This window comes from Rhinopithecus roxellana, chromosome 12, assembly GCF_007565055.1.
Source record: "Rhinopithecus roxellana isolate Shanxi Qingling chromosome 12, ASM756505v1, whole genome shotgun sequence".
NCBI classification, from domain to species: domain Eukaryota; kingdom Metazoa; phylum Chordata; class Mammalia; order Primates; family Cercopithecidae; genus Rhinopithecus; species Rhinopithecus roxellana.
In genome coordinates this window covers 11121026-11133083 of record NC_044560.1, presented here as the reverse complement: position 1 = coordinate 11133083, position 12058 = coordinate 11121026, and the positions used below count along the sequence as shown (strand labels likewise).

At 38.2% G+C, this 12058-nt stretch overlaps 1 protein-coding gene across 2 annotated transcripts in view; it reads right to left on the bottom strand.

The window, feature by feature from the left end:
* Positions 1–678: 678 nt before the first annotated feature.
* CDC42 (cell division cycle 42) overlaps positions 679–12058 on the bottom strand; it is a 41282-nt gene continuing 29902 nt past the window's right edge. For both annotated transcript variants that reach the window (XM_010364350.2, XM_030942665.1), the window contains exons 3-6: positions 11790–11862; positions 7025–7134; positions 6707–6904; positions 679–2173 (exon numbers count right to left, since the gene is read on the bottom strand). In XM_010364350.2, the coding sequence (XP_010362652.1) occupies positions 2084–2173; positions 6707–6904; positions 7025–7134; positions 11790–11862 (471 nt within the window). In that variant the 3' untranslated portion in view covers positions 679–2083. The remainder of the gene's footprint in view (positions 2174–6706; positions 6905–7024; positions 7135–11789; positions 11863–12058) is intronic.

Genomic DNA, 12058 nt, shown 5'->3' with positions numbered 1-12058 from the left:
TCATGCCAAACATGACTCCATGCAGAGAACTATCAAAATGACACCACAGTGTATCAACCTTAACTGATTTTAAGGGTTCTTAGTTTCTAAGATTCTCAAGCAGATCAGTATAATGTCTGAAGGTAAATAAACCTTTCTTGCTACCTAAAGATATCCCATATTCAGATTCACAGCATACAATCTGTATTCTGATAGAAGTAGTTTGAGATAACCACCTAGGTGTGCTGGTTCCCAAACTTAGCTACATTTTAGAAAGCCTGGAAAACTTAAAAATCACATTGTTCAAGCTGCACTCCAGTAAGCAGCCAAGTTTGAGAACCAATGATACAGAAAACTTGGGAAATGAGCTGCTTTCCAATGATCTATGGATTAAAGGTACACTAACATTTCCTTCCACCATGAGCAGTGAGCTTCCTGAACACTGCTTCACTAAGAATTATTATGGACCTACTTGGTATTTAAAGGAAGTGTCAAACGTAGGGGAGAAAGCACAAACCTGAACATATAGAGGGCCAAATATTATCTCAAACTAAATGCCAGAAAATAAAATAAAAATAATAAAGCTTTAAAATTTTATCTCAAAGTTTGTTAGAAATTGATGTTATCAAGAGTCAAGTTCCTACTCCTATGTATCTGAAAAGTAAGAGACGGAGGGAAAATAACAACCCTCAGGCTGGCTTGTGAAGGGTTTTTGTTTGTTTAATACATCTGAAAAGAATGCATATACAAAGAATTGAGACATGAGAAAGCATTGGTTCAACACTAATGAATCTACAAGAATTAGGATTGGGAAGGTGGGAAAGATTACCTCAACATTTTTAAAAATTGGAAACTGCAACCAAAATAAGCTGATAAAATCCCTATTAGCACTTATTAAGAGTCTTCATTAAGACTCTTTCCATGATTTTTATTAAACTAGAGAGCCTCACCTGGCTGCTCTAGGGTTCCTCATATGCAAAACAGAAATAAGGGGATTCCCCTGACTGGTCCCCATGTTGTTAAGTGTTCTCCCCACCCCCACCCTACCCCCAGCTTCTTAATGAAGCAGGCCTCCATCCTCTTAACTTGAGAGGATGTGAATCATTCCACAGATGTCTGTCTTCTAGCACCACCCCTCGTATTTCCTCTAGATACCAGGTCTTCAGCTGCATTCTAGGAACACCATATACTACTGAGCTGCAAATCTATGCTAAGCATATAAGACAATGACTGAGAGGGAAAAAAATTTTTTTAATTACAAACTCAATTCATTTGGTGCATTTCAAAGGTGCAATACTTTTCTTCATTTATCAGTGAAAGAAGTTAGAAATCAACTTCCCAAAAAAAACAGTGAATGGCAAACAAATGTCCTTGAAAGTCACAGTCACATATAGTGCGTCCTAGAAAAGAGGAGGGGCAAGACAGGCTCCACCCACTTTCATAAGTTTCATCAAATACTGGATCTACTCAAGGGTGGAGAGAAAAGGCAACTTTCAAAAAGGAGTATGTTATTAAATGAGGCATTTACTATACTCCTTCCTAAGAGCACCAGATGGGGAACATGTTTTCTAAACTAGATCTAGGAAGTGGAATGTGGAATCAAACCGTCCTCCTCCCCTTAAGGGCTATCCACTGGTTAATGAATTAAAAAAACAAGACTAAAAAACAAACCCCACACACACTCCCCCCAAAAAAAGAGGAGGAAAAAAAAAAAACACTAAGATGTCCCAGATGTCTCCAGAGTGGAACCAGGGAGCAGCTTCAACAATTCCAATTAGTCTGTTACAGTCATCCACAAGCATGCCTTGCTTTTAAACCAAAAAAAAAAAAAGCCACTTTTTTTTTTTTTTTTTGAAACAACAAAACAAAAACTAGTACTAATCACTTTTCTGACAATACACAATTACTCAAAATTAACTAGTACTGGAGGGGAAAGGGGGGCCATACCTATGGGCCTTGTCTCACACGAGTGCATGTGGGTAGGTGCAGGGCATTTGTCATTATTGCAAAAACGAATTTTAATTTTTAATCTTTAGTTTGATTTAAACATTGCTTTTAGTATGATGCCGACACCAGCTGTGCAGAAAGGGCTCTGGAGAGATGTTCATAGCAGCACACACCTGCGGCTCTTCTTCGGTTCTGGAGGCTCCAGGGCAGCCAATATTGCTTCGTCAAATACATTCTTTAGGCCTTTCTGAAAAGGGGTAGAAAGAAAAAATGGGCGGTCTGATTTTCAGTATAATAAAGTTGGAGTTCAAATTTAAAACATTCAAACCCCCAAGAGTTGGCAAAGAAAGAAACATTAGAAACAATCCTGTATCTCAACACAATAATCTCACTTCACCAAGATTTGTCCAAGGCACTGGAAGGACTCAGCAATTCAGGAGCAGAGGAGCAGATATTCATGAGACAGTGGTCCTTTGAGAAAACTTTGTGCAGACCAATGTAGGTCACAAGAAGCAAACAAGCACATGTGTCATTTGCTCATTCAATATGAGTTTTGTAATGTGCTGCTAAAACATTTTACATAAAAACAAGGGAAGCAGCTCTGCATTCAAATGAAACAGCTGGATATGAAACAGGACTGAGAGGACGGGCACGGGTCAGTGGCATCCTTATTCTATGGAAGGCACAGGCAAAGAGAGAGATTATGGTAGCTGCAAAGATAGTCACTTTGAACTCCCTTTATCCCACCAGTTAGAGTAAGGAGATTCAAGGGAGCAAAAATGTGGGTACCTGATACATACGTAAAATTAGAGCCAGTCAGTGCAACCGGAATAAAGCTTCATCAGGCATTTATACAAACAGTTGTATATTTTTAATTTCAAAATTTGAAGGTAACCACAATTGTATATTTCCCTCACAATAAAATCAGAAGCAGGAAAATATAAAGGTGGCAGCTTTACATCTCAACATTAACAAACTGTAAGTCAACTGTTTAAATGGATGCTATTCTTAAAAGATAATGTAACAAATAAACTCAAAGCAGTAGCAGATACATCAATATCTTCCCCACCCCAGACTGACAAATACTCCACTACAGCACAGACAGCCAAAGCAACAGCAACACAAAGTTTCACTGCACAAAGGAAAGCCAGAAAAGAATCCTCCCTTCCCCGTTACACTCTACTAGAAGGTCACCCCTTTTCCATAAGGTTTGTCATGCAATTACAATTAACAATTGATCATAAGAGTAAAATGATGTTTGTGTTACTTTCTCCATCTAGAACTAAGATCTAGAAGTGTTAAAACTCTTGTTATTTTCTCCAAGAGGACGCTCTTAATGCCAGACCAAGTTCCCTTTTGCAATGGTAATCCAAACCAAAAAGCTCTGAGCATCAGGCAACTCAAGCAGCAGAAAGTTAAAACAAGTCCAACTTGACTACTGATCACAAAAAATTTCTGTAAGATATTGCATTCTTGATCAAAAACTAATACAGAGGTTGCTCTAAGGTGGTGAGTAAAAAGACGCAGAGGCTTTCAAACAGGATGGTTTTATTCCTTTGTTTTTAAACGATCTTTCTACAGTAGTGGGACAGGAAGCAGCAGCAAAGAAGGGAAGGAGAAAACAGTTTAGAATATACAGCACTTCCTTTTGGGTTGAGTTTCCGGAGGCTCGAGGGCAGCTAGGATAGCCTCATCAAACACATTCTTCAGACCTCTCTACAAGACAGAGGGGAGGAGAGAGAATAGCAGCCAGGTTAGAGGATTAGAAAGACTAGCAGGTACAACAGCAGTCTGGATTAAATGAGCTGAATTCACAGAAGCAATGTGCCTTAAGAAAAATGCTAGAATGTTGATCTTAAGCCCATTATTGGGAGAGTAGATAACTGACGAAAAACTTCACCTCAAGCAAGGTTAACTGAGCAGGAAAGCAATTTTTATTAAAATGCAATATGTTGACCTCTAACACATTTTGGAAATAAATCTATTACACTTTCAGGCTTATGTGAATTCAGTCCCTGAATAACTGAAGGACACAAATAGCAGACTAACAGGCATGCTACGTGTTTCTAGGTTCAATGACATATCTGAATGGGATTAATCAAGATTTCAGAGTAAACTGGGTTTCCAGAACAGAAAGGTTCAGATATTTAAAGTGTTAATTGTGCAACAGTACCAACTAGAAGGAGTTTAAAGAACAGACTCTAGAAACAGCATACACTTCAGTTATTCAGCAATGTTATTAGAGCAAGTAACCACCACCCAAGTCATAAGAAAACAAAGAATGGGGTCCTAGAATGAGTTTTAGCAAGCAGTCCAGTGCTTTAAGATGTCTGCATAGGTATCAGAGCATAAAGCATGGAGTGAAAACGAAGACTATTCTCAGATCTTATGGGGATTAAGATACAGAAATACACTTACACCTCAGCCAGAAACTCCAACATGACAGTGTGACTCAGCAGTGGTGGTACTTAGGACCCAGGTCTACAGACTCACCTAAACTCACCTAAATCTGAAGCCACAAGTTTACCACCCAAGGTTGTTTCACATGTTCTTTAGTTTGATCAGTTTGATCCCAAGTAAGTATGTCCTAGAAGTCCCAGAACACAGCTCCAACTGTAAGTGCCAACCCCAGACCACCCCAAGTGTTCCCACCTCCACCCTGTCCCCATCCATGACATCCCACAGGACTGATACCCACACGTCACGTTAGATACAAAATAAATCAAAAACAGCAGTAAATTATTTAAAAGCAGCAAATGTTAAAAAGCTTTCTTCTTTCTACATCATTTACAAAGTAGAAATACAATATAAAAATTTAAATTCCTCTGCAATTCTTTCTACACATCTAGGAACCAACTCTGGCAGTCAAATATAAAAGGAAGGAAGGAATACAGAAAGGGAAATATACTTTATAAGAAAAAAAAAGAGGAAGAGGACCATTAGAAACTGGAGCGTATCCCTTAACAAGAAGGAATTCCTTTCTTGCTTACAGTGGACAAAGATCAACAAATGCTCTATGAAACAAAACTAATATTTGCTTGACCACCATCTGTTTATATTAACGATTTTAGTTTTAGAGGAATCAACAAACAGAATCTATAAGCCTAAAAGTTCTAGCTCCCAAACACAACCACAGACCCCATTTTCTAACTTCCCCTCTTTTGACTTCTCCATACTTCAAACTCTGGTAAGAAAAATGTACCTGCTAAGACCTTTTAAACTTCATACTCTCTACAAACTGATTTACTGTATACACCTGCTGATACTGTAAAAATCTTACATTAAAAGCATCCAATTATCTAAAGCACCACGAGTAACATAAAAGTGAATCCACAGGGCCTATGTGTCTTCCCTCAAAGCAACCCATATCTAGAGAACAGAGGTATGCATCAGAAGCACACAGAATGAGTGTCTAACATGGACATCAGTGTTTCACACATAACCTTCACTGTCTCCCCCAATATACACACACAGGCACACTTTTCTGGGAATGTTACTAAAACACAGAGAGAAGCACCAGGCATTTTTTTAAACTCTCAAAACAGTGCTGTGCATGGGAAGATATAAAATCTTCTAAACTTCTAAATAACTGCTTTTATAATAGCACTAAACTGCCCCAAAAAACTAGGATTAGAAGATTGTATTTAAATCATCTGATATTAGGCCTCGAAGTTATTCTGGGAATATCCCAGTTAAGCATAAAAGTTTTATCTTTAAATATCCAACCAAGTACTAAACTGATTATTAAATTATGCACTAGGCCCTATAAACTAAATACCTAGTGCATATGTAATAAGTAATCATATATGCCATTTACCCTAGTATACGTGTAGTTAAGAATCCAAGTGTTTTTTTAGAAACACAATAAAAATGAACAATTACCTGAAAACGTAAGCATAAATATAATGAGTTTAATATAATTATTAGAAATCTCCACCCTTCAATCTTGCCCTATTAGGCATGTCTGCTCACCGTTCAAAGTTCAAAGCACCAGTACCAGTAGAACGTAAGACTTTCGTGCTAATTATTTCCATAATTTTTTCCTTTGCCTCCAGAACAGTACTCAAAGGACGGAATCAGCGATATCAGGAAGGTGAAAAAGTTTAAACCATATACATCAGTTACAAGTCCCTTCCAAATACCCTAACATTGCTTCCTATCTTCAAAATCTGAGTTTCCCATCAAACTACAAAAGGAGTTCCAATTAAATCACTCAAAAATGGTCAGAATGCATGAGGAAGGAATACTTCCAAAAACATAGGAATAGAGACACTATATAAAGCATGCTTGAGAACTGCGGCAGAAATAGCCATGGCTGCCTTCTTTGACATGGAAGTCTCAATTATTATGACTAATTCCCTATTCTGGTTGAACTGCCCAAGAAACAGTATAGTATCAATTGTCTGAATTGGCAAGAAAAGATCAGACATATTTAGATGAAAATTTAAGTGTCTAGAAAAAAAAAATCATTCACATCCTCTCTTGCAAGTCTGTGCTTATCTGAACCTTTCCTGTAAGGTTTTTGTTTTCACACAACCCTGACCACTATAAATCATTCAGTACAACACAAGATCTTACCAACACAAGGAGTTTAGGAACTAATAATATTCTCCAAAAAACACAGAGGCCTCCAACAGAAGAATATACAATATGAAGCTGTTCATATTCTTGCTGGGCATCCTTGAGCACTGCTGATCACTGTTAGAAATAACTCCTATATCCTAATGCTCTAATAAATGACTCGACCATAAATATGCATGGGGTTTCATGTCATCCTTACCTGTGTAAGTGCAGAACACTCCACATACTTGACAGCCTTCAGGTCACGGGCCAGCTTTTCAGCAGTCTCTGGAGTGATAGGCTTCTGTTTGTTCTTGGCAAGTTTCTCAATAGTAGAGGGGTCATCTCTGAGATCAATTTGAGTCCCAACAAGCAAGAAAGGAGTCTTTGGACAGTGGTGAGTTATCTCAGGCACCCACTACAAAAAGGTATTTTAAAATACACCTTTGTTATTCAACAAGCCTCTAATGCTATTTATAACAGGTCAGTAGAAATTCTGAGATGACCTTCTTAGGGCAAGAATACCTGATCAGCTTACCTTTTCTTTCACATTTTCAAATGAAGATGGAGAGACCACTGAAAAACAGACTAGAAATACATCTGTTTGTGGATAACTCAGCGGTCGTAATCTGTCATAATCTTCTTGCCCTAGAAAAAGGAAAAATATTGGAGAGAATTCAGCAACTGAATCTTGGTGTCCTCAAAGCGTTACAAGTATGCTAGTCATTACTCAAAAAGTAACTTACTTATCTAATAAAATGTATGGCTTTGTAATATAATATGTAAGCAATATTCTCAATCAGCTAATTCTACAAACTTCAAGCACACAGAACAGCAATGAATTTACTATTACGTTATTTGCTTTTACTACTAGTTTACGGTGTTCAATCTTGGGGTCCATTAGAAACCCAATAATAAATGTAATAATAAACTCTTGCTACAGAAATGGTTAAAAATCAATCCTTGTAATCCCAGCACTTTCGGAGGCCAAGACAGGCTGATGACCCTAGGTCAGGAGTTCGAGACCAGCCTGGCCAACAGAGTGAAGCCCCATCTCTACTAAAAATATAAAAATTAGCTGGGTGTGATGGTGCACCTCTGTAATCCCAGCTACTTGGGAGGCTGAGGCAGAAGAATTGCGTGAATCCAGAAGGCGGAGGTTGCAGTGAGCCGAGATGGCGTCACAGTACTCCAGTCTGGGCAACAGAGCGAGACTCCATCTCAGATACGGTAAAGAAACAATTACAGTGAAACCATCTAAATTTCACTGTGTCATCTCAGTGAAACCCAGATGACAAAACCCACTGCCCGTCGTGACTACAAACACAGGTTCACATATTTAGTTAATGTGTGTATGTAACACCAGTATCTGAAACTGATAAAGCCTAGAAAAAAAATTTAGCAAGAATTTAGCAAGAATTAATGGATACTCAAAACAATAAAAATACTTAGAATTAACTTAATCAGAGGCAAAAGACTTGGACAACAAAAATTTGAAAACTGCTGAAAGAAATTAAAGAACACATAAATAAATGGAAACACATCCCACGCTCATGAATTGGAAGACTTAATATTGCTGACATGTCAACATTATCCAAAGCAACCTACAGATTCAATGCAATCCCTATCAAAATCCCAGCAAGGGATCCCAAATAGCCAAAATAATCTTGAAAAAGAAGAATAAAGCTGAAGGACTCCCACATCCTGATCTCAAAACTTAGTACAAGGCTACAATAATCAAAATAGTGTGGTATTGGCATAGGGAGATAAATAAGACAGTGGAATAGACTAGAGAACCCAGAAATAAACCCTTAACATATATGGGCAAATAATTTTTTTTTTTTTTTCTTTTTTAGACAGAGTCTCGCTCTCTTATCACCCAGGCTGGAGTGCAGTGGCACAATCTCGGCTCACTGCAACCTCCGCCTCCCCGGTTCAAGAGACTCTCCTGTCTTTGCCTCCTGAGTAGCTGGGACTACAGGCACACACCACCACGCCTGGCCAATTTTTGCATTTTTAGTAGAGATGGGGTTTCACCATGTTGGCCAGGCTGGTCTTAAACTTCTGACCTCAGGTGATCTGCCCACCTCAGCCTCCCAAAGTGCTAGGATTACAGGTGTGAGCCACCATGCCTAGCCTAGGTCAAATAATTTTTGATAAGGGTGCCAAGACCATTCAGTGGTAAAAGGACTCTGATGGTGCTGAGAAAATGACATATTCACATGCAAAAGACAAAGATGGAATCTTAACTAACGCTATATACAAAAATTAACTCATAATGGATAAAAGGTCTAAATGTTAGACCTAAAACTTTAAAACTCCCAGAAAATACAGGGCAAAAGATTCAGTTGGACTTGGCAATAATTTGTTTGGATATCATACCAGACCAACCAAAAAATAGAAAAACTTCAGGAAATTGTAAAAATTTTACACATCAGAAGACAGTATCAACAGAATAAAAATGCAACCCACCACAAAATAGGAAAAAATATTTGCAAATCGTATATATGGTAAGAGATTAATGCCTAGAATCTACAGAGAACTCCTAAAACTTAACCAAAAAAAAAAAAAATCCCAATTCAAAAATGGGCAAAGAATTTGATTAAACAGACCTTTCTCCAAAGAAGATATATGGCCGTAAGATGTTCAACATCACTAATCATTAAGGAAATGCAAATCAAAACCACAAATAGATACCACCTCACACTAATTAGGATTGCTACAAAAAAAAAAAAAAAACAGAAAATAAGTGTCAAAGAGAAGAATGTGACTATACCAAGCCCCTGTGTACTGCTGGTAGGAATATAAAATAGGACAGCCACTGTGAAAAACAATATGGAGGCTCCTCAAAAAAATTAAAAATAGAATTACCACATGATCCAACAATTCCACTTCTGGGTATATACCCCTAAAGAACTGAAAGCAGGGTCTCAACAAGGTATTTGTATACCCATGTTGGTAGCAACATTATTCAAAAGAGCTAAGACATGGAAGCAATTCACAGCACCAGTATTAAAACTGGAACCTAAACATCCATCAACTTGTTAACGGATAAACAAAATTGTGATATATTAATAAAACAGAATATCATTCAGCAATCAAAAGAAACAACTACCAATACACACAACATGGACAACTCTCACAAACATTATGCTAAGTAACAACAGTCAAACACAAAAGACTACATATTGTATGGTTCCATTTATATGAAACCCTAGAAAAGCCAAACAGTGGAAACAAAGAAAGCAGATCAGTGGTTGCCCAGAACCAGGTCAAGGGACAGTGCTGACTGCAAAAGGGAACCCAGAAATAAACACTCACATATACGGTCAAATAATTTTTGATAAGGGTGCCAAGACCATTCAATGGTAAAAGGACTCACCACGGAAAATTTGAAGGGTGATAAAAATGTTACACATGTTATTATGGTGGAGGGTCAGCAAAATGCATCACACCAAACACTTAAAACAATTTTTTTCTTTTTTTTTTTAAAGACGGAGTCTCACTCTGTCACCCAGGCTGGAGGGCAGTGGCAGAATCTCGGCTCACTGCAACCTCCGCCCCCTGGGTTCAAGGAATTCTCCTGTCTCAGCTTCCCAAGTAGCTGGGACTTAACAGTCATACACCACTACATTCGGCTAATTTTTGTATTTTTAGTAGAGATGGGGTTTCACTATACTGGCCAGGCTGGTCTCAAACTCCTGACCTCAGGTGAACTGCCTGTCTCAGCCTCCCAAAGTGCTGCGATTACAGGTGTGAGCTACCGCACCTGGCCTTAAATTGATTTTTATTGTGCTACACATCAATAAAGCTTTAAAAAGTACTCGCCAGAAAATGTAAAGCCTTACAAAAAATAAACTTTGAAATCTGACAATATTAATTTTCAACCACAAGTAGCCATAAATTACCTTTTCTCACCAGGCGTGGTGATTCACACCTGTAATCCCAGCACTTTGGGAGACCGAGGCGGGCGGATCACCTGAGGTCAGAAGTTCGAGACCAGCCTGACCAACATGGAGAAACCCCATCTCTACTAAAATACAAAAAAATTAGCCGGGTGTGGTGGCGCATGCCTGTAATCGCAGCTACTCGGGAGGGTGAGGCAGAAGAATCACTTGAACCCAGGAGGTTGAGGTTGCAGTGAGCCGAGATTGCACCACTGTACTCCAGCCTGGGCAACAAGAGCAAAACTCGGTCTCAACAACAACAACAACAAAAATCTTTTCTCTGTGCCTTTGGACACAAATGAACACAAAGAAAATTCCTCATTTATCAAGAGATTAAGGGTCACTGTTTTCTCTATTTTCCAAGTTTAATATACAATTACTTTTATAATTTTAATGTATTAAAATTTTCTCTAAACTTTATTGTCTCTCCATTTCATGTTCTCAATTAAATCCAAACAGTTCCTCGTGGTACACAGCATAACAGATTCCATGAGAGCAACAAGTTAGCTTGGAAACAGTAACAAAGAGTAACTCAAAGCAGAAAGTTTAGAATTCCTACATTCTAAAGATATTCTAAAGGATATCTTTCTGAGATTTTCCTCTGGCTAACTGAGCTGACAATAAGACGGCACATAAAGAAAAGTCAAGAAATTAAGATGTGCAGCCACTCTTGAAAACAAGAAATAGCACTGAGGAATTAGGTACATTTGAGGAAGAAAGTAATTTGTTCTTACAATTTGGATAGTTGACAAATGTCAATACTGTGAGCAGATAACAGTTCACTCTCAAATTATTTTCAGATACAGTTTAAAATAAGTAAGCTATCGTAAGAAACTAAACATGTTATTAGACACACAAATTGAATACGCTTTCAAATATCAGAGTGATAATAATAAATACTGTAAATGGCTTACGACCTTACAACCTTAGGCATATTTAGCAAACTCCAGGCTTTAAAACGGAGTAGGTAGGGGTGAAGGGAGAGAATCAGTGGGGATGATTCCTATGAATTCATTCCCTTAGTCCCTCCCCAACCACTAATACAGTTCCCAATTCTCTGCAAGGTGCACACATCAGGATTTTAGTTCAGTTTAGAGCTTGTATAATGCACTCTAGTCTCACTCTACTTCATCTACTATTATGCTGTTCACCCAGGGTACTCCAAACTCCTATTTGCCAATCCACGTCTGGGACTGCTCCTTGGTCAAGTATCGACGATCATTATAGTCAATCCTGCTAACTAATAACAAAAGGCAAGTACTCTGCTCATGTGCTAGTTTCTCAAAATGTCCACAAAAGACAGACAACTAGCAACTGTTAAAAATCAAAACAGTATAAAAGACATTAAGTTTTCACCTGCAGTATCAAAAAGTCCAAGAGTATATGGTTCTCCACCAATCATAACTGTGACTGCATAGTTGTCAAAAACCTAAAAACAAAAAAATACAACACTGTTAGTGTGCAAGGAGAGTTAAAATGGGACAGAACAACTCTTAAGCTAAGGCAGTGTACCCTTGCTAAGACTTAATCGTCCCTTAGTCCATTCATCATCCTTACATAACCAATCTTGCCAACCAAGTACCTTGTGTGAGCTAAACGGTTCCTGGAAAAAGACAAAGAATGTG